Raw genomic sequence first — 24,350 nt, forward strand, 5'->3', positions numbered from 1 at the left:
GACGATGGTGATGCATGTGCTTAAATCGACACTTTAAAGTGCTTCATAAACAAAGAGAGATAATCGTGTTTGAGAAGAGGTACCAAACAGGATAAAATACTGAAGAGTAACTGTTTGTCGTTTTATTGTGTTTCAAAACGAAATATCTTTACGAAATATTATTGGATGTTTAACTAAAAAAAAAAGAATACTAATTTTTATAATTTAATCTGTTAAAACATTTATTTATTGCCGTCTTCTTTTAATCCCCCTTGTCATTGTTCATAACACTAGACAATGACTTGCAAAAAGTAAATTGTTTTGTTTGTTGTATTCATCCAAATTAAAATTGAAAAATGTTTGTTACGTTCAGAACTTCAACTTTTATTTTATAGACAACAATAAAATTCTTAAGATTGATTTAATTAAAAAAAAATCTTGACTTTTGGGTGAACAGTTTTCACACGTGGGTACAGGTAAGTAGGTCATAATCAAGGTAAACAATGGCAGTTTTATGGCTTGGGTGACCTTTCATGCATACATTTTTAAGATTAATTTAAATCCTTAATGCCAATTCAAACAATAAAGAAGCAATCAATACCATACTAATTTTAATCAAAACAACAAGGTTCAATGGACACCCAAGCTGTCAACACATGGCCATTGTTGACAAAAAACATCAAACGAAACTGGCATAATTAAAACAATGAGAAAAGTATAATTATTTTATTACGATTTTTTATTTTAATATGACACAAATAAATATATTCAAAAATACTCTCAACTTTCTCACCAATCTGAAAATAGAAATGAAACAAATTACGGTGTGAGTTACAAAAGGAGAAAATATTCATGACACTATCAGGTCAGTAGAATAAATATACGTTTTCTTCAGTGTGCGCTTAATATTCAGGTGCGTTTTATGTAAGGACAAAAACAATCTTCCCCCCAAAAAACGGCCGTGCGGCTTATAAAACGATGCGCTTTAAATTCGAAAATATACGGTAATAGAATATATATCAATCTGGTCACTGGATTTCGCTTTTAAGTCGGTACCTCTCTCTGAAATCTGAATGTTATGCCCACTCTTACTTTTATGCGAGTAGGGTACACATATTTTTGTTAGAATCAAATGTATTGCCAGAATGATGGTGTTCAGAAAACAACATGTTGGATTCTTCAACTGCAATAGATTATACCAACCAAGTTAAATGTGTCATAGCTCTTTTAAAATGTTTAAGACTAATAGTGTTACTTCATTTGTTGTATTTTTTTTTTAATCTGATGTCTTCCATTAAATGTTTTACAATAGATGGTCAACAGACTTTGCAAGCAATATCTTGAAAAAAATGATGACCACAGCAAATTTCTTTTGGGAATTCCAGTTCATGTGGTTCTTTTTTACTTGCCTTTTTGGACTTTCATACATAAGTAAGTTGGTACAGTAGGCAACATCCAAGTTACTTCTTTTTATTTTATTGTATATTTTAGACAGTTTGCCTGGCTTCAACATGTGACTTCATTGAAGAAAAACTGAGCTAGAATAGGAGTCTCATCCTTTGCTTCTTTTCATTTCTTCCACATGATATCAAGATCAACATATAAAAGTAGCATATAATAAGGTAATACCATATATATTTGTAATTGTTTCTAGGGTATTGTAATACTAACACATGTACGAAACTAAATGTTTTTTCCTGAACTGAACAATTCCCTCTCCTCTGAAAAGTCAACCCTGATATCTTCTATTCCTGAACAAGTAATCTTTTGAATCCTGCTTGTACAGAACAAGACCTGATCTCAGCATTTATATGATTGACAGACATTGACAATTTATGGAAATTAAAGTAAAGGCAACTTAAAAGGCTTCTTTCCATATTTTTAGATAAAATCTTCATAACAATCAAAATCAAGAAATTCAACCGTCTTATAAACAATTGGGATTGTGTTAAATCTGAAAACTTAACACATAGACAAAACAATAAAATTTTATTTGTTTATTTAATATCATAGGCTCAATAAGAATATGTAAGATTTCTTGTAAATAAAAATTTCTTTGTTCTTCTTAACAATTACATACATTCACAAAACAAATATAGCTACTACACTTAATACACATAATCCTGATATGTCAACTAGACACTGGTCATAGTACTATAGACTGTATATAGTTTATTACTCATCTGAAAGTTCTTGAAAAAACTGCTTGACCTTGAATATTTTTTCATTGTTTTAAAGGCTATTATAGTCGATTAAATCTATTTGAAATCTTTTGACGCTCTTGAAATGTAAAGTTGATGATAAAATCTGCTTTTTGAATGAAAAAATATTTTCAATTCATCAGGCAAATAGAATACGGGGTACCTGTCATTTAAAAATAATGGTGTATACATTTTTAGTTGAACCAATTTTCATTTAATACTTGATTTGTTGGCAATGTACCTTATGAATCATTATAATGTCCCTTATGAATCATTTTATTGCATCATTTTAAAAGATTTATGAAAATTGCAAAACTGGTAAAAATGAATACATGATGTAAGGAATACATAGTATTTGATTAATTTTACAACTAAACAAAAATCAACCTTTAAACCGATTTCAATACATGATAGGTTCTTGTCATTTTTTTTTCCGATTATAAATATGTAATTTATATTTGTTGTTAATATATAATTGGTATTTATATTCTTAGAATACCAGTTTGGAATGTTATCTTAAGGATTTAAAAAAAAAACATACATTCTATCATTCCATGTATACAAGATGTCATGCATTTAATACTGATCAATTTCTCAATATAATTTGTAAATAAACTATCAGTTTAGGTGAACAAAACTTTTTTTTTTCCAAAGCATACAATAGTAGACAGAATATTAGCAAAATGATACAAAAATCACAAAATCTTCTCGAATAGAAAGTCAGTGATGTTTTAATTGAGATTATTAACCTGTTTGTAGCAGTAGGATAATTATAAACTCCAAAATTAATGTGAATTATACCCGCACATTTTGATTAAAGCTGCAAAGCAATAAGACCTTTAAGTTCAGGGTCTTACAATGTCTTTTGACTGTGAAACATATCTTTTTTATCAAGTCAATTTTGTAAAAAAAGAAATTGAATCCAGCCATTTGATTATGCTAATTTACCAGTAATTGTTCGTAAGTAAAAAATTAATTTTGTTCTGAATAAATTGAATTATTAATTATTTTAAATGTATATACATGTGTGAGGCTTCAAAAGCCTACACATCATGATCAGTAATAAGTCAGCAAAGAGATGTGTCCTGCCAATGTGAACATCAAACAAACTTCAACAATTGCTGCCATCGCTGACAACAGTATGCACTAGTCTTGCTTCCGCTACTTAATCACAGGGGAGACAATTCAATTGATTCTCTGAATGAAAATATTTGATGTAACAACAGTGACCCTGAACTACAAGGACTATTCTAATAAAGCCATAAAGCATAAATACATCTGTAAGTTATTAAAGGGAGGTAATTCCTCCTGATCACAGTCATAATAAACATAAAATACTAAAACAAGACAGAAGCTGTCCAAATTATAACATGTTTATATCATAAGAGATTTCCTTTGTCTATATTACACTGTGCTATGTACATGAATATATAACACACAAAATAATTGTACATCTTTCATACATATATATTTAAATCTTTCATTGTTTCAGGCCCATATTGGACCAATCCAACTAATATATGGGATGAAATGAAATATTGTGTATACATATAACCTATTTTATTTGTAGCTTCATATACAGAAACTTATTAGATGTAGTTTTAAAAATCATTTAAACTCTAGAAGAACAATAAAGTTGCTTATTTCAGAATAAAATTCACTGGCCAATTTAAATAAGTCAAACAATTGATTACCTCCCCTTTTTACCTATTTCAATGTCACCAATGCCCTTTTTCTTAACAAATACTAAATGCAATTGTTGACACATTAACAAAACAAAAAAAAACACTGACCTGACATTAACTTGTGAGTAAGCACCATATTATATTGCTGTCCAGTACAAATGTAGTATAAACAAAAATCTATCAGAAAGCATATTGTTTTGACATTGAGACCGAGATGAAAGATTTAAAATCTGGTAGAATTGACTTTTTATGTTTCATAATGATACTGTTACACTGGATGAAACTAAACATTAAACAACTCTTACTTCGTGATGGTGGATATAAAAATTTGTAAGGGTTCCACGGAACCCAGTGTCTCGCCTACTTTTGCTGTAAATCGCAGGCTCAACAAAAATGAGGAAAAAATTCAATAAAAATATTCCTCTTGATACTATCTTATGATTGTAAGAAGCTTCTGTCCAAGTTTGGTAAAAATTTAGGATAGTTAATGAATCTAATAAATGTTTTGAAAACTTTAACTGCAGACTGTATGTAATGTTAACTGGAAGAAAATCTAAGTCTAAATCAAAAGTAAAATACAGAAAAAAATGGAGTTATCTTTATGCAAAATTTACTTCTGGATACTATCTTATGATCATAAATAAGCTTCTGTCCAAGTATGGTACAAACCCAGGATAGTTTAAGAAAGTTATTAAAATTTTAAAAACTTTAACCACAGAGTGAATGTAATGTTTCCCCACAGAAAAACTAAGTCCATTTAAAAGTAAAATACGGAAAAAATGGATTTATTTTTTTACAAAATTTACTTCTGGATACTATCTTATGATCATAAACAAGCTTCTGTCCAAGTTTGGTACAAACCAAGGATAGTTTAAGAAAGTTATTAAAACTTTAAAAACTTTAACCACAGAGTGAATGTAATGTTTCCCCGCAGAAAAAACTAAGTCCATTTATAAGTAAAATACGGAAAAAATGGAATTTTATTTTTACAAAATTTACATCTGGATACTATCTTATGATCATAAACAAGTTTCTGTCCAAGTTTGGTAGAAATGAGGTATAGTTTAAGAAAGTTATTAAAATTTCAAAAACTTTAACCACAGAGTGAATATTTGTGGACGCCGCCGCAGACGACGACGACGGAATGTAGGATAGCTTAGTCTCGCTTTTTCAACTAAAGTCGAAGGCTCGACAAAAATCTAATTTTCTTACATGTCACCAATAGGAAGATTTTAATTTTACTTTTTGCTCACTTTCCCTTTCAGCACTTTAACTCATAGCAAGTTTAAATATTGCCCTATTTATTCTTATCAAGTTTCCCATGTATAAAATGGCCGAGGCATACATAAGGATAGAGATCTCATTCTTAGTTTTTTTCTATATAGATGTAACAAAAGCTTTGCATTGTGACAATTTCTTTTTATTGGAGCTGAATAAAACAAGTACAAGGTGATGTCCACAAATATGATCAAACTAATGTATAATGAAACAATATTTGTTCCATTGATGATTGGAAAAAATATTCAGATCTAATCAAAACCTTATGCCTTTTATTTCAAACTCACACAAAAATCAATTTATTACATTTATACATTCAGCTTTATGAAAATAAACATAGCAATGCATCATTTGTATCTGTTTACTTGTGAGTGATATGGTATACAAATAACAAAATATTCCTTAAATTATGAAATAGGACATATACAACAAAAATACTTATATTTGTGGTGATCAGAAAATTGACAAAATACTAATCTACCATTCTATGTACATATCTTACAGACATAAAATAAACAGCATTTATACATGATTTGTAGAAGATTAAATTACATATAAAATTCATAAACCTTACAAAGCAGATGTGTGAAAAAGATCTGACAATACACATGCAACAAAATCTGTCTTCACAATATATTTTTTGCAGCCACAGGCCTGATGCTCATTATTTGAAAATTTTTGTATGGATTCTATTGGCTTGCAATAGTTAAATTTTACAGGCTCATTGGGATTTGAGCCTAGGCTAAAAGGCATGTGGCCAAGTGTGGTGACAGAATAAGTATCAAAGTCTCAACTCTTGCAGTATTTGTGTTTCAAAAAAGAATTTTTTTTCTTCATTTTTCGCATCATATGGAAGAATATATTATTTAGCATTAAACACTTTTTGTTACAATTAATGGTAATTTTGCATTACTTTTTAAAGAATATATTAATTGACAAGGCAACTAAATATTACAGAAAGAAGCTCTATTGCCATTATGATCAAATTTATGCAATTTGTTGTGGAAAATATTCAGTTAGAATTTTAACATTCTTTGGGAATTTTTCTTTATTACGAAATAATTATATGTGTAATTCCCTTTTTGCCATAGATCATTTTACAGTATCTATTATATACTCGTCTCTAACAAAAAGGGTAGAGGTTGCTTAACGATTGTTAGCTGAACCCCTTTGTACATGCATACAGCTCATCCCCAGGAATTTTCACACAAAATGAACATGTTTCTTCAGGGTTTAATTATTACACGATGCCCTCCATAAAACTTGTGTCTAAATTTTGGATTAATGTTCTGATAAAACCCATTTCCTTTCTTGTGTTCTCAAATATCACTTGTGGTTCTAAACTTTCACATCGTAAACAATTTGGTGCCATGACCATAGCTAAATTATTAACGTCCATTTTCGTTACTTTTGAATTGTCTTCAGCAGCAAATACCTTGAAAATAAAAGAAGAAATATATTTATTTTATGATGCACAAAAATGACAGGAAAATTCCTAGTAATAGCATAAACAATAACAAAACCAATAATATCTAGGTCCTCTAGAGGTCAACACAGTCTTCAGCTATAAACACCTGTCTAATCAATATGTCTATATCTCTTAATTGTCCAAAGTCCATAAAGAAGCTAATAAATTAAATATTAACTCTGGAAGACCAGCACCAAATTCTTCAGATAACTAAAACATTTATTTGAACAAAGGACAACAACTGACAAGGTTCCTCACTTTAGACTGGCACATGAATATGTAGTAAGATTTAAAAGTTATGTTGCTGTGTAAAAATTCATTTATACCATTTTCAGTTTCTGATAGTGCCTAAACCAAGTCAAATTCTCTATAACCTTGAACTTTCCAGTTCAACGGTTAGTCACATGATAGTTGATATCCAATTGTACACCTTTTTGGTATGAAACAGTGATTTTCTATGCTTTGTATACTGCTAATGATATGTTATAGCGATTTCTCTATTTTGCCAAAGAATTTAGACAGAAGTTAATATACATATGATTTTTAATTTTTTTCTTCTGATCTTCCATGCAACATTTTTAGAGACATGACCTGGGGACAACCTTGAAACTTTTATATTTTGATTCAGAAGAATTTAAAATGTATTAAAAAGGTTATTAATACTTGTGTGTTCTAGTACTCTTGCACATAATTAATCTACAGAGTTATCTCCAATTGTATTGACAAATCTTTTAAGGTACGCAAGCACTGATCTTCGTATTCGTATTTGAAAATTTACTAACTACTTCTATATAACTCTACAGAGTTATCTCAACTTACCTGTAAAAATCGTATAAGGTACGCTAGCACTAATCTATTTATATCTGGAAGTTTATTAACAACTTCTATAGCTTCTTCTGGATTCTGAAAATTTTCTATACATTCTTCATAGAATTCTGGCGGAATTAATGGCTCCTGAAGTTCTCTGTACCATAGTTTTAATAAAGATGCAGGAATGTGTGGATCAGGACAGTCTGAGGGGATTATCCATTGATCACATTTAATCTTTAATGCATTAACTTCATCAATATCACCTGGAACTCTATAATATACAATTATACAATAATAATCGTTACCTTGATAATTTACCTAACATTATTATTAAAAAGTGGATAGTGGGAATACACATAATTAACAGTGCCTGGTGCTGATTAATGTTTCAGAATTTCTTCTAGCAGTTACGTAACTGCATTATTAAACAATTATCTAACCTTGATAAGTACTCATTATCATTATCATAATACTAACAATCAGGCCAGATATTGTGCTAAACAATTCGTTACTTAATGGTCAATTGAATAAATGTGTTAACAGTGTGGGTTTTTATCGTTGTTGAAGGCTGTACAGTGAGCTTAAAAGTTGTTAACTTCTGTCATTTTGTCTCTGATGGTTAATTGTCTCGGCTATAAAACTACATCCCCATTTTTTTTTTTAAAGACCTCTAAGAAAATTTGCCATACATGTATAATATCAGTTCAGTAAACACTTAACCCTTTCCTCCATTGGAATTATTTTTTTACATACTTGATTTGCATAGGACTTTTTTCAGTAAAAAAAAATTGTAAGGTTTAAAGTGTTAATGCATTGTGAAAACGAATATTTCATCAATGAATTTGAAGTCAGATATTCTCATGAATATCCTTTTCATATTGGATACAATTTTTTTAAAGTCTGATGCAGACATTTTGGAGTCAAAGCGTTTCAACTGAGGTACTACACAGGCGTCAAAAGGCGTCATTATGGAGTAAAGGGGGTGGCGTCAAAAGGCGTCATTATGGAGGAAAGGGTTAATTGTAAGTACTGCATCATTTGTTAACCATTATTTTAGCAGCACTTGGCAGGAGATAATTAATATGTAAATTTTATAACCAATTGAAACCAGTTGTATTGGCAAAAACAAAGATTCAAAGAGAACAAAATTTGAGGTCAGAAGTTTACTAATTTTATTAATAAAAAGAGAGTGCCTTAGTCATTTTTTTAAAATAAATATAGTGTTGATTTATTGGTTGTTGTTGGCTAAATTTCAAGTGGCAAATATATTTGATCCACATCCAGGAAGAGAACAGAATTGAGGTTTGGTGGTGGTGGTAATGGGGCAGAGAATTCCAATGTGTATAATAAAACATAAGTTCTAAAGAAGAAATAAAAGACCATGCAATTTTTATAAGGTGTGCTAGCCCTGGCTGAAATATTTTTTATCAATAGAGCCTAGGGTATCTCCATGCCTTCTTAATTTCGTAAATTAATTAAATTGTTCATTTAATAAGTATATTCTTTTCTTTAATTAAAATATTTTCAAAGAAATATCTACTTTAATTCTGAGAAAGATTTTTTTTATCTTTGGAAATTGACATCAGTAAGAACCTGAATGAAGTATTAAGTCATCATAATTTACATATTAATTCTTGAATGTAATCAATAATTTTTCGTCAACATTTTTTCATATGAAGCTGTTTTTTTCATAAAGCTTAAAATCTTTCAAAATTTAAATCTTTGGAATAAATTGTGACTTTTCTACTTTTGAAATGTATAATGTATAAGAATATTGGATGTTTTCCAACTAAACACCTACAAAGTTTCTGATTTAAAAAAAAATCCTTTTTGAACTTCCTCCTTCTTACGAAAACTTGATTACTGCATTCGATAAAAGTTTATTGATAGCTACATCTTTTTTTATATTCCAGACTCAATAACTCATGTTTTAAAATTCATAAAACAAAGGATTATTTTTTTAATAGAAGTAATGTGTGGGTTGAACTGCTTGAATTTTTGTCTCCAGAATTTAAATGTGAAAAGTGTGTTTGTACAATTCACATCTTTCAATAGAATCTAAAATTAAAATTCTACTGTATGTTGAATGTCATCCTTCAGTCAATATAGTTTGTTGTAGGAGTATATCATTGTTATGAATCAGTTTATCTGTAACTATCTTGTGAATTTTTATATCCCCATTGTAAGAGACAGATTCACTAAGTTCTGCTAATGTATGTTATTTTATTTTAATCATCTGTGTAGAACTTTTCCACAGACACTTGCCTCATATTTTCCTATGAAGTTGTATAACAATGAGTTACAGTTGAATTTGTGTTTTGTTCTTGCTGACCAATACTGACAAAATATTATCCCTTGGAATTTAAAAAAAAATCACAAAATTACACTTTTGTCATACCTACATATACACATCCACATTTAGTTGATTTAGATTTCCCTCAAAAAGATCTTTTTGTACTCTTTAACCCTTCACTGTACAAAATTATATAAATTATTACTAGATTTTTTGTACCTAAATATTCCTTCTGTTTGAGCACCATTTAACCTCAAAACTTCCTCTGAAAGCGTTGTCTGTAGCCAAGGTAACTTCCTGTCTGGAAATCTTTCACATTGAAGAGCTAGAATTTCTTCTAAAGTACTTCCAAACATAGATGGATTAAATATTGATTTCTGAAATATACATGTACACAGTTATGTGAATAATCTTATAACAAAAGTAATGCTGTACCAAATTTTAACTTATTGATGGCAGTTCTATTTGTAAATTGTTTGTGTAATACAATAAATGGCAATTGTTCTTCACATAAAAAGTTGCTACTTCAGGTAGGAATTATTATTTCAAAGAGTTTTTGGCGCTTACTACAGTACACAAATATTGTTGAAGACTATTCTTATAGATTATTGTTGATCATCTCAGAGAGATTGATTTTCTAGCTATAGTTGGGACGGCGAAAGTGAGAAAATCAATCAAGTTGAGATGACCAATGATAATCTGTTTATCGCTATTTTACCTATGATGGATGACGTTGTCAATTTCATGTCAATTTTATTAGCAACGCCAAGTGCCTCCTTAGTTTCTATCAATAATTTTTCATCTCAAGCGAGTAGCATGATATGAAAAATTATCACAAAAAAGATCAAAGGAAAAATGCACATAAATAGCAATAAAAGACTTTATAGCTTACTGTTCAGTGTCAGTCAAGGCTCTGTGTTGAAGGACATACTTTGACCTATAATGGTTTACTTTAACAAATTGTGACTTGAATTGTGAGTTGTCTCATTGGCACTCATACCACATATTTATATCTTAGATCACTTAAAATTTGTTTTTGAATGGCATTAGCTTAGTTCTGCTAACTTATACTTTTCCAAAAATGCTACTAAAAAGTAAGATCACAAAAATACTGTACTTAGACGAAAATCAATTCGGAAAGTCCATAATCACATGGCAAAATCAAATAACTAAACGCATCAAAAAAGAATGGACAAGAACTGTCATATTCCTGACTTGATACAGGCATTTTCAAATGTAGAAAATGGTGGATTAAACCTGGTTTTATAGTGCTAACCCTCTCACTTTGATGACAGTCTCGTCAAATTCCGTTATACTTACATTGATGCGTAAACTAAACGGACACAATAAATAAAATAGTCAAAATATAGGTACATCAGTCATCATCGTATAACAAATTGCCTGAATTGACTGATTAAAGGTTTATAGTTCCATGTAAATAACTCATAATGCAATAATTGTCTAAAAGACAGAATGTCTACCTTAGCTTGTTCTATTTCATCAATGTTAGGCTTCCTTTGTCCTTTCTTTGGTCCACTTTGTACCATTTTCTCTAAACGCTTATTACATTGTTTAGCAAAGTGACTGATTGGTATCTGTAAATAATAAAACAATAAATTGGTTTAACTACAATTTCTAACATTTGTTGGTACTTTAATAGAATGCCTATACAGGTATCAAAAAAATATCAGTAACACCAAATGTGGGTTGAATTGCCTGTAAGAGGCCAAAATCAGTGATTTTCAAGAGCTGTAATCGGTAGCTTAATCATGTTAGAAAACCAACAAAAGAAGAAGATCAGAATGTCAATCAATATATCTTGTGTTAGTGAATAAAGTCAAAATAATCCCCTAGAAACAATGTGATATTGCAGAAATGTTTGAAGGAGACTGAAAGGAAATTGACTACGTAATTCCACAATTCCAGGCCTTATAACTATAAATATATTTATAATCGTCTATGCAAGTTTTATTGCTAGATAACTATTCGATCATGTTATAAGATAAGTAAATATGCTCTCTACATATAAAATCAAAGTCTAGTACACAATCAAAATAACTACACATGCATTCAAAGCTTTTAACTGTTCTTCTGAAATATCATGCCATTTCCTATTCTAGCAAAAACATTATTTAAACAGACAGCATATATGTATTTTGTAAAATCTTTAAGGTGTAAAAGGATATAGAGAAAACATGCACCATGTCTCAAAATGTTTTATTTTCTGAAAAAAATTAATTTAACAAAAAGGAAATAACAATTAAGATGAAGTGGCAAGAGGTGTACTGCACTCGAGGAAAACAATTTTCATGGGAAACGAAATAAAAGTAAACATGACATAAGCTTTAGTCAATTATATTCAATAGACCAACATTTCTCTTTATGAATTTGAGTAATTTACTTACTAAGGATTCTTTTTTTGCAGGGTACAACTTTCAATGGTTTAAGAAAAAATGAATTTTCATGGATATTAGATATAATGGTTTTGCCAGCCAGACAACTTATAAATATTTGTTCTTTGTTGAACATTCAAATTTATGGTTTGCTTTTTCCAACTAAATCCTCCAAAACTGGTATCCCTCAAATAATAATGAATCCAAAGTTTACATGACAGTGTCAATTTGAAACTGAAACATCGATCTTAAGAGTATGAATGAGATCAAATTTATAAAAGCAAAAGGAAAGCTAGCACATAGATTTAGTAATGTGCTTAAAATATTTATCTTCTTTATTTAAATATACACAGACAGTGCATGTGTACTTATGTTTTTACTTTCATCCTGTTTCAGGAAATGTTTTTATTGTAATTTTGATATTGTTTGTTTGTTTTAATGTAGATGGACCTCATTTTGAGACACACCTTCTCCTTGGGGTTGATGTTAGTAGGTAGAATGTTATAATTACCAGCATTCCATCAGCCTGACTTACAATCAGATCGGGAAGATCGTCATCAGTATCCATGTAGCGGGAAATATAACCCTCTAAATACGTTTTAAATTTTACAGTTGGAGGAAAAAAGTTCAAACAAACTGCCATTAATTCCCAGCCTTTCTGTAAACTTTCTCTGAAATAAACAAAAAAATATTTCAAGTTCCTTTCTCCATACAACATAACATAGACATTAGTACACATTTTTGTTAAAGGGCCAGCTTAAGCCCACCTCCAATTTTTGTTGTTGTGTTGAAGACCCATTGGTGGCCTTCATCTGTTTTCTGCTCTTTGATCCAGTTGTTGTCTCTTTGACACATTCCCAATTTCCATTCTCTATTTATATATACAGGTACTATGCAGAAATAAGCATTCTTATAATTGTAAATAGATGAGCTAGGTATAAAACTATCCTGTGCATGGTAATTTACTGTAAATTTTCCATTTGTTATCATCAATTAGTAGAGCATGTCAAATTAATATTATATATCAATTTATTATAACTTTATAATCCTTTTTTTATCAAAGTATTCCATATGAAGAACTTACAATTTAGGATTGTCTGTTGTTTGTTTACAGAGTTGCATATAGATTTCATCCCTGAGTGCAACACAGTGCCATCCTTTGATGATAATTTCCTGTGCATTACTGATTTGTGTCCCTTTGCCCTTTCTGTCAGCCATATACACTTGTATCAGTAAAATAGTTAAGGAAATTTTCTCTTCACAATTATGCAATAAATCATCTCATAGGATGTATTTCACATAAATACTATATTATAAAAGTCCTTGTCCAACTTAACAATTCACTTAAGTATTCTTCAAAAAAATTCACACCAAAAGTCTCTTGTGAATAAAGAACTTGAAAAATAGTGCTTATCTTAAGTTACAGTCAACGGATTGAACTCTGTCAATAGTTGTTTAGTTGTTGTATGTCCTATCTTAATATTTTAATTTTTGGAAAAAATGGGTGTTTACTGCAGATCTTTGATTTCTTCTGTTATATTTATTCACCCCTTTCATTTTGGAGAAAACTGTATTGTATTTTCAGCTCAGACGGCATCAATTGGTGATTTGATGGTTGCAAATTAAGATTACTGGCGACATGTTTACTCATGTGTATGTGTAAAATAGAATAGACTTATTCTGTGGTCTATGGATAGCAATATCTGGTAAATAATTCATCTATTAATGGATATTAGTATTTCATATATATGCTTACATGTACAAAAAAAAATCAATGTTAAGCAATGACAGAACTCAAAGTTGATGTTTTCAGATGTTGTCTGCTCTTTGGATGGGTTGTTGTCTCTTTCACACATTCCCCATTTCCATTCTCAATTTTATTTGGTAAAAGCTAAGTTAATGTTTTAAAGTCAGCATCACTGTAAAAGTATAAATACACAAAATCCACCTTAAAAATGGTTATGCTGATATGTACCCCCTTTTTTATATAGTTCTTCAAAAAGGATATGTCTAAACACTTCACATGCATCTTTCTTCACTCCTTTATCTTCTGTTCTCAGTATAGGCTTTTGTATCAGATCCTGAAAATGAACAAATTCATTGAATATTTTTCCAAAATTATACAGTTTAAATATTTTTAAACACAGTAAGGACTGTTCTATAGAATTAAACACAGGGGAAAGGGGGCATGGGAAGCATATTTTTTAGATCCTAACAACCCATTATTATGTCACGACAAGATCCATATTAGATACATAAATATACATAAGATTTGTATTAGTAAGCATCCAGCTTTGATAAAATAGGATTCATCTATCCAAAGATAAACTGACAAGTGAATCTTTAAAGCCAAAAAACAATTCTTACCAGCAATCGTAAACATTTCATTTCAACAAGAACTACTCCTTTGCAAAGTAAGACTTATAAATGAAAAATAAGTTTCACAGTTGAATAATTCTTAAACGAACTCCATAAAGAAAACAGGAAACATTATACTAACCGACTGAAATACATGTATTTGTTTCAAATTGATATAAACAACAGCATCAGTTTCATCCAACGGCTCATATTCAACAAACAAACAGTCACAGACATTTCCCATCGCAGACAACCAATGCTAATTTTATCACATTTTTCAAAAATGTAGTGTCAATTGAACTTTCCAAATCTAATTAATTTTTGCGTGATTAAACAAATGAATGATGATATTTATGAACTTCCTGCTGTGTATATTCTCAATATTTAAAACAAAACATAGATGAGGAAGAAATTATTGATCAATTTATTAGGGCACAATAAGGTTATTTTTTTATTTATTTTTTTAAATAAAAGGCTCTTTTTCAAACAGATAAAAGAAACAGAATTTTTAGTAATGGACTATAATGTTTATCAAAACTCTAAAAATTCTTTATATATGTACATCTGGAGAAAAACTATTGACTACATTTACGTCATAGTGGTTGACAATTCAGTACTAAAAGAATATTTTTTTAGAGAATTCAATCAAAAATGTTTAAAAAACCCTTATTATCCCCTCCTTCATTTAAATTCTTCAAATTATCCATTGATATATAATATGCATCTTCTAATCATGAGATTAAAATTACAAAATAACAATATAAAATATTTTACGTCAATGAAAACATATCCTGTTTTATACATGTATTTCAACCCTTTAATATCTTCTATATATACAACTATGTAATGTAAATGACTACTTAAATTTAATACAATAAAATATGTATATTTTTCAAAGCGGTCTTAAATATCAGGTATTCAATTCAACTAGGTCATGTGATTCCCATTACATGAAATACAATTATTATCTATATTGTTACCTTGATATTAAATATAATTCCTTAAAATGATCCAAAAATAACTTTAATATATGTATAAATAAATGGGGAATGTGTCCATAGGACACAGATGATGCCCCGGTTTGCATATAAAGTTAAATAGGGACATTACTTAACAACCATAAAAGTAATGCTACCCAAATTCATACTTGATCTGAGTTTCGTGGTAAAAGCTTTGTGTACAAGTTTCATAACATTTGGTCGCAGCAAACTTAAGTTAGAGAACAGAAACCCATAATTAAATCTTGTTACATCATTGGTCGAATTTCCATAGGTAAAGAAGTCTTCAACCAATCATCACATTATTTTTTTTATACTTTTTTTACAGTAAATATAACCCAAAGTTCGTTAGATTCTAAAAAGTAAATGTACGTGTGTTATGTGGAAGAGCAAGTTTGGACATTTTTAAAAAGCTAATGTGGTAAAATTGAACAAAATTTGCCTACTGATTTATATTACCTTTTGCCAAACCAGCATGGCCTCATATGAGATTTTCTTTCCAAACAGTCCCTTTTTATGTCTGTTCATATAGTTCTCTATGTCTGTTTCTGAATGTAGTTTCTGTTTCTGTGACAAGGGACTAGCAGATCTGATAGGTGGTGCTGTTCCCGCACGATTCTAAAATTAGAATATGTTGTATTGTAACAAAATTTACTATATATTTTATGATAAATTAAGATTTACAGGGATAACTTATGCTATGATGTGACAATTTTTTATAATAAACTAATAATTATTCTGTACTTCACATTATTTCATAGTATAAAATACCTCAAAAGTCACGACAGTGGTTTTAGTAATTCTATCAATTCAAAAGCAATGACAGTATGCTTAAAGAATCTTATGTATATAACATAAGTCATGATAGTGTTTCTAGAAAACTGCCCAGATTTCTTTTTGTTTAACGTTTTTATCTAGTGCTTTTTTTATGTTTGACTTTAACACATTTAATTTCATCAAATTTTAACAAAATGGTGAAATGGGTTGTTCACTTGTTGTTTATAGTGAGATACAACATAACAAGCATTGTCTTACACAAGTCTGTGGCTTTTACTTTGTTAAATCCCATCTAAGACCTTACAACCAGACATCTCATTCAAAAGGACCTCCTACTACTAAAATGATCAAAACCGCGATGCTTTAAATGTGACTAGATGATGAATCTTATACTAACCTGTCTGTTTAGAGATCCTATACAGGGACTAATCGACACATTAGTTTCTGTCTGATATGGGACTAGATCATGAGTCTTATACTAACCTGTCTGTTTAGAGATCCTATACAGGGACTAATTGACTCATTAGTTTCTGTCTGATATGGGACTAGATGATGAATCTTATACTAACCTGTCTGTTTAGAGATCCTATACTGGGACTAATTGACTCATTAGTTTCTGTCTGACATGGGACTAGATCACGAGTCTTATACTAACCTGTCTGTTTAGAGATCCTATACAGGGACTAATTGACTCATTAGTTTCTGTCTGATATGGGACTAGATGATGAATCTTATACTAACCTGTCTGTTTAGAGATCCTATACTGGGACTAATTGACTCATTAGTTTCTGTCTGACATGGGACTAGATCACGAGTCTTATACTAACCTGTCTGTTTAGAGATCCTATACAGGGACTAATTGACTCATTAGTTTCTGTCTGACATGGGACTAGATCACGAGTCTTATACTAACCTGTCTGTTTAGAGATCCTATACACGGACTAATTGACTCATTAGTTTCTGTCTGACATGGGACTAGATCACGAGTCTTATACTAACCTGTCTGTTTAGAGATCCTATACACGGACTAATTGACTCATTAGTTTCTGTCTGACATGGGACTAGATCACGAGTCTTATACTAACCTGTCTGTTTAGAGATCCTATACTGGGACTAATTGACTCATTAGTTTCTGTCTGATATGGGACTAGATCACGAGTCTTATACTAACCTGTCTGTTTAGAGATCCTATACACGGACTAATTGACTCATTAGTTTCTGTCTGATATGGGACTAGATCATGAGTCTTATACTAACCTGTCTGTTTAGAGATCCTATACTGGGACTAATTGACTCATTAGTTTCTGTCTGACATGGGACTAGATCACGAGTCTTATACTAACCTGTCTGTTTAGAGATCCTATACACGGACTAATTGACTCATTAGTTTCTGTCTGATATGGGACTAGATCACGAGTCTTATACTAACCTGTCTGTTTAGAGATCCTATACTGGGACTAATTGACACATTAGTTTCTGTCTGATATGGGACTAGATCATGAATCTTATACTAACCTGTCTGTTTAGAGATCCTATACTGGGACTAATTGACTCATTAGTTTCTGTCTGATATGGGACTAGATCACGAGTCTTATACTAACCTGTCTGTTTAGAGATCCTATACTGGGACTAATTGACACATTAGTTTCTGTCTGATATGGGACTAGATCATGAATCTTATACTAACCTGTCTGTTTAGAGATCCTAATACTGGGACTAATTGACACCTTAGTTTCTGTCTGATATGGGACAAGATGATGAATCTTATACTAACCTGTCTGTTTAGAGATCCTATACTGGGACTAATTGACACATTAGTTTCTGTCTGATATGGGACAACCATTGAAGCTGGTCTTTGTTGCATCATATCAGCTTGCATTGAATGACTTTTCTCCATGGCTGGACTTCCTGTCAGGGAATCGCCTTTCTCTGGCTTCTTCCTTTTTAATGATGTATGATGGGATAGATCGAATCCTGGCGGTGAATCGTTGACAGAATACATGTTACTCGCATCCTCAACATCCTCAAAACTTTGGTTCAGTTCAACTGAAACAGAATAAAATCATTGAAAATATTATCACAACACTCTCTACATCCTCAAAACTTTGGTTCAGTTCAACTGAAACAGAATAAAATCATGTTAAATATGATCACAACACTATCTGGTTGAACTCCTAAATACACATGAAACATTTACATTTGGAAACTTACTAATTTCACCAAATACTGAGATTGAATTAATATTTCCTTGCATGCTCAGTTTTGTCTGTGGTTCAGTAACAATATCTGTATTCTCCAGCATCACAAAATGTCTGTGGTTCAGAACAAATACTGTTATTCTCCAGCATCACAAAATGTCTGTGGTTCAGAACAAATACTGTTATTTTCCAGCATCACAATATGTATGTGGTTTAGAGACAATATCGTTAATTTCAAGTATCACAAAATGTATGTGGTACAGAAACAATATTATCATTTTCCCCAAATCACAAAATATCTGAGGTTCAAAAACAATATCATTATTTTTCCTGCACAATAATGACCTTCAAAATATGGTACGACTCTTACCTGATTTCATACAGATTGTCAAACTTGTTAATAATCTCATGATGTTGATAACAAAATTATATTGTCTTTAATTAACTGATTACTTCATAAAAAGGTGCAAGTTTAATGATAACACGAGATAACATGTGATAAATATATCCTAAATGAGGAAATTCCCTAATGATTAATTGTCCTCTCAGCTATTTTTAGAATTTTTGTCACTTACGACTGATGTTTTCACTTGAGATGAGATATTTTTAGTTTTGATGTGGATGTATCAATACTTATATTTTTTAGAAAATGAAAGGGGTTTCACTTTAGTAATATAGATTTCCTGGATATATTTATATACTTTGGAAAATGCTTGAAATGTCCTGGAAAAAAGGAAAGTATCATCAAAGAATTACCTGTAATTTTGAATTTTTCACTCAGTGTTCATTATTGCACTTAAAAAGCAATCTAATTAAAATTAGTTCTTCACACTTGCTCCTAGTTGTTTATAATAAGCAGAATTAATCCAAACCAATACTGGTCCTTATTTGTGGAACAACTGCAACAGGGTTTGTCCAATTGCAATTGATCTATTCTTATCAGTATTTACTTAACATAAAATGCACTTTTTCACATTTTACTGCTGCACAATTTATTATTGTGTTTAACATAGGTCAGTTTCTATAAATATCTATTTATTTGTACAATGTAATGTATAGATATATTTAGTTTTTTTGTGTTACCTGATTCATATTTATGTAAACTATTTTGCTGCATTTGTAATGTACAAGAATACAATGAACACAAATGTGTCTTTACACCCATCTTTAATTTGAAACTCATTATAAATCCAAAATTCTTGAAATTTATAGATTATAAATTGTTGGTGAATGAGTTATCACAGAAAGGTGTTAGCTGAAATAACCCTATACTGTACTTTTATCAGGGCCTTTTGTAGCTGACTTTGAGGTATGAATTTTGCTCATTGTTGAAGGACCTTACTGTGCCCTAACATGGTTTGCATCTACATCATTTGGGTCTCATTGGCAATCATATCACATATCTCCTTACTTTATATTAGCATTCTAGTAAAACTGAAGAAAAATATCATCAGAATGGTATTTTACAAAAATCATGATGAATAAAATGTTTGCCAACTTCTGTTTAGGATTGTTTTTAGGCATGCATGTAGTCTTTTTAAATGTATGTCTTTTATTAGCATTGGTTTTAAGATCAACTTTTATCTTTTAATCTACTGACAGCTGAAATACTTACATTATACATCAGAATTAATCCTTAGAACTAAAATGTATTTACTAATTTCCTTCTATAAAGCCTAACACTAATAACATTGTATTTTCCCCAATGAATTTCCTTTGCAACTAACATATTGGTTTCAATACTTTGAAAAACATTTCCACAAACACTTTACAGTTAGTACTATCTCAAGTATAAAATGATATCTTTCAGCCATATCTGCAATATTGCATTTTTGTGTGGTTTATCATAATCCCAACAAAGATATGGTCAACACTGGCCTTCAGGAGTATTATCTACACTAGCCTATCGTCTGTGTATCAATAAAGAGCTAATACTTGTACAGTATAATCAGTTAAAATAAAACGTTCACTATAATGCTATAGGGAATCACTAGAAACAAGGAGTGATTACTCTCAGTCCAAATATACCATTAAAACAGAAAAAGCCATATCGTCTGTGTATCAACTTGCACAGTACAATCAGTTTAAAATAAAACGTTCTTGGAATCACTGGAAAAAGGAGTGATTACTCCCTGTCCAAAAATACCATTAAAACAGTAGAAAGCCATAATATGATCTAGATAAATTACTTTGAGTCTGAATATACCAGGGATACAATTACATGGTACAGAAGGATAATTGATGTACAGTAAAAACACCACTTACTAGACATAACTTATTTTATAAGATAAAGTCAATCGATCACGATATGCAATGTTTGCACTCACGATAACAAAATTCTTCCTCTTACGTAATGTATTGAACAGTAAAAAGCACAGACAGAATTCCTGGGTAAAGCAACAATCACTGAAACAAGCTATGTTAAGAAACCAATTTCTGATTTTGATATTCCTTTGTATTTAGCCAATTTCTGCCTATTTTTTGACAAGTTGTAATGTAACAGCAATAAATAATATACAATTTGTCTAGACATTAGTGATGTTTTTTAGACTTTGGAGAAAAGCTAATCAATAACCATACATACATATTATACAAACATCAATAGGAAATGACACTTAAGGGTTTGTATTGCAATCTACCAAACATAAAGATTAGATGGGAAGATGTAACATTTGAATTAATTAGCATAGAATTATCGTGAAAACAGCCAAAGACAGCTAACATAACTTTACATTAGTTTTATTACTAGCGTTTATAAACCTTAAAAGGCTGCTTATGTTAAGTCCATTTGTCGGCAAACACTGTTGAGACAGGAAAAAAGTTAGCTCAGTAATCCAAGCAAAACCATATTACTATATGCTCACTTCTTGAGTTTGTACAATGTATAAGGTTCACTTCTGGAGTTTGTACAATGTATAAGGTTCACTTCTGGAGTTTGTACAATGTATAAGGTTCACTTCTGGAGTTTGTACAATGTATAAGGCTCACTTCTGGAGTTTGTACAATGTATAAGAAAATGAACTACCTCATCTATTTTGAACTCCCCCAACTAAACCAACCACTAACGTAACAAAACTCTGGCTTTAAAATGCACTTTGATTGAAAAGTTCTATTTTGTTTTAATTTGTATTCCAAAATAATGCTAAGTCAATCAAGAATGAATACAAACACTAAATAATTAACCCATATACCTCTCCTGATTAGAAAAAGGTTAGGTTATAATACTCTATAGAATATGATTATGCGGACAATAAAATCATTCATCATGAAGAGATTAATCATTTTTCCCCTCACATATCTTTGATTGTAATTCCTACAGATGCTATGGCATAAGACATTCCATGATCAAGTAGAATATCTTTGTTGATAATAACGATCATAATGATAACAATATTAATAACATACCTTCTCCAGGGAAATTCTCAAAAACTGGAGCTGACCTATGACCTCTATTCATCAAGTGACCATACTGTTCATTTAACATACTAGGATCGATCTGAAAGTCATGTGGGTAGTTTAATATCACTTTTTCTCTTGAATGCCTGTTAGTGTTCGGCTGAAAGTCTTCCGGATAATTTAAAATATTTTGGTTGTCTTTTAATACCTCTTTAAAATTTGTTGCGTCATTTAAGTTTGTAGGAAAACTAGGCGTCCGTTCACTTTGTGTTGGTACATTTGCATAATCAGGTTCCGAGTCATCTGAAACTCTTGAATCATGTGACAATTGACTGCCACTTTTCACATGAACAATGTCAATGTCACCAGCACTTTTATGTGAACCTCTAGATGAAATACTATCATTAAATCCTTTCATTTCACTCTGCAATTGTTGCAGACGCAAGGACCCATGGGAAGAATGCATATCTCGTAACGATCCTTGTGACGATTGTGAATCTGATAAATCCCTATTACGAGATGAGAAAGAAGTCTGACTGTCCGCTCGCTCATGTCTCACTGCCCTAGTTGATGAATGAGACGTATCACTGTCAGATCTCTCATGTGGATGATAATAATGTCCTCCAACGTAATCCCCCGGTGCTATTACAATGTCTGACGTTCCAAATGTCCCTGGGTCAGGAACAGAGGTAGGTTCATATGACACAGGCTGTTGTTCTACGTTTAATCTTTTGTAGGTGGTACTTCCATTACGCTTTGGAACACCTACAAAAGATGGATTAGTACGTGGAAATGATCTTAGTTTCTGTTTTTGTGGAATAGGACTTGCATGTCCCTGTTGTGCCACTATGTCTTGACTGAATGCTATACATTCTTGGTCTTTATTTGTAGTTAAGACTGGACTATATAACCTATCATGTAATTCTTGGGGAACACTGTTTTGGTTTGTAGAATAACCAAATGCTGAGCTATACATCTCAGGATTAGGTGAACTGTAAGAGTCTGAACGGCTTCCGTAGTCACTTCCGTGACGTTTAGATCTGTTTGAATATGATAAGTCAGAGTCATCATGTGCTCTGATCTTTGCGTAATGTGGTTGCGAATCATCTCGACCATAATTTGTAAAACGGTAGCTATTTGATCTAACAGGAAGTGCACTGGGTGTAACTTCTGAAACAGATCGTTGCATTGAGTGAGCTCGAGCTGACCTTGGAGAATCGTATCCTCGTGGAGACATATCTGTAGATGATTCCCGTCTCAATACTGACGAGGACACCGGTGGACTGGAAGATGAATACCCTGCTTGAGTTGATTGAGATGACTGACTGCTACGTCTCCTGACATTCTCACCATTTACTGAAACTTCCTTAAAGCTATCATGTCGACTAGAACTACTTTGAGACGAATTGGAATCCTGTCGGGAAAATCTTTGCTGAAAAAGAAATAAGAACTAATTAAATATCAATTTAAAGCTAAAAGCTAAATAATTGGATGGAATTACCAGTACTAGCCATGTATAAGTGAAAACTCAAAGTTCAATACAATGTTACGTTTGATAATTATTTGTCTCCATTTTTTTGGCAGGGTAAAAAACTAATACCGATAGTTATTTGAAATACCTCAAATTATCATAATGTCCTTTTAATCCTGAATATTATCTTATGGATTATTAAGTGTGCATATTCCTTTTTCTTTATTGTTTTTATTCTGTGAATAACCATGATAACAGGTCTATAAGAATTGCCAGTCAGTATGATTAATGATGTCAGTAGATTTACTAAACCGGGATAAGTTCTTAAATACATAAATCGATAGACATAAACTACGAAAAAAACAGACAAAACTTGTTAAGTGACAGACACTAACTTAAAGTCATGTGCGCTTTGTAAGCCGCTGGGCAACTTTCAATGGAAGCAACTGCATTTTTATTAATAATTTAAGATCAAAGATAACTTATGTATTCTAATGTATTAAAGTCCTCTAATGGCAATTAGTTAATAAGTAAACAAGGAAGAAGGAAGCCAGTTTACTGCCTTTCAAGTTATAATTATACATTTCTTATTTTTCTCTAGCTTTATAGACGTTCAATTCATACAAGGAAATCTTTGGAATATTACATAAGATGTGCTTTCAAGACATAAATGTTTTTTTCTGGACAAATTGCAATGATCTATATCTTTGTTTCTTCAGATTCTTGATTCTACGGTTGCTTATGATTGCTTAAAACCCCTTTATGTGAACTCAATTGTCTCAATTACACAAACATCTCCTTATTTTCATAAAGAGGCAGAAATGTATACATGTATAACTTTTAGTAGTTGTATCAGAATGGTGGCGATATGCTGTACTTTTATCAGGAATTTCTGACAGAAGAGTTACTTGCTTACCATTTGTGACTTCCGCATAACAACATCCGAAGTTTCTCCATACCAAGACATTATTTTCATCGTTCACATTTAAATTTCTACTGTTTTGTTTGATTTACAAAGCTACTTTTTTTTTTATAAATTTCACAC

The 24,350-nt window shown here is 31.0% G+C and overlaps 1 protein-coding gene across 9 annotated transcripts in view; it reads right to left on the reverse strand.

The window, feature by feature from the left end:
• Positions 1 to 1,961: 1,961 nt before the first annotated feature.
• LOC143082486 (rho GTPase-activating protein 39-like) overlaps positions 1,962 to 24,350 on the reverse strand; it is an 81,394-nt gene continuing 59,005 nt past the window's right edge. For 7 of the 9 annotated variants that reach the window (XM_076258173.1, XM_076258170.1, XM_076258168.1 and 4 more), the window contains 10 exons: positions 21,844 to 23,266; positions 18,015 to 18,286; positions 15,923 to 16,081; positions 14,116 to 14,188; positions 13,192 to 13,339; positions 12,619 to 12,778; positions 11,196 to 11,309; positions 9,934 to 10,091; positions 7,431 to 7,692; positions 1,962 to 6,578 (listed from right to left, as the gene is read on the reverse strand). In XM_076258173.1, the coding sequence (XP_076114288.1) occupies positions 6,384 to 6,578; positions 7,431 to 7,692; positions 9,934 to 10,091; positions 11,196 to 11,309; positions 12,619 to 12,778; positions 13,192 to 13,339; positions 14,116 to 14,188; positions 15,923 to 16,081; positions 18,015 to 18,286; positions 21,844 to 23,266 (2,964 nt within the window). In that variant the 3' untranslated portion in view covers positions 1,962 to 6,383. Of the gene's footprint in view, positions 6,579 to 7,430; positions 7,693 to 9,933; positions 10,092 to 11,195; positions 11,310 to 12,618; positions 12,779 to 13,191; positions 13,340 to 14,115; positions 14,189 to 15,922; positions 16,082 to 18,014; positions 18,287 to 21,843; positions 23,267 to 24,221; positions 24,330 to 24,350 lie in introns of those variants that run through there. The other 2 variants (XM_076258177.1, XM_076258169.1) reach the window with 2 other exon arrangements.

Source organism: Mytilus galloprovincialis, chromosome 7 (assembly GCF_965363235.1).
Source record: "Mytilus galloprovincialis chromosome 7, xbMytGall1.hap1.1, whole genome shotgun sequence".
Taxonomy (NCBI): Eukaryota; Metazoa; Mollusca; class Bivalvia; order Mytilida; family Mytilidae; genus Mytilus; species Mytilus galloprovincialis.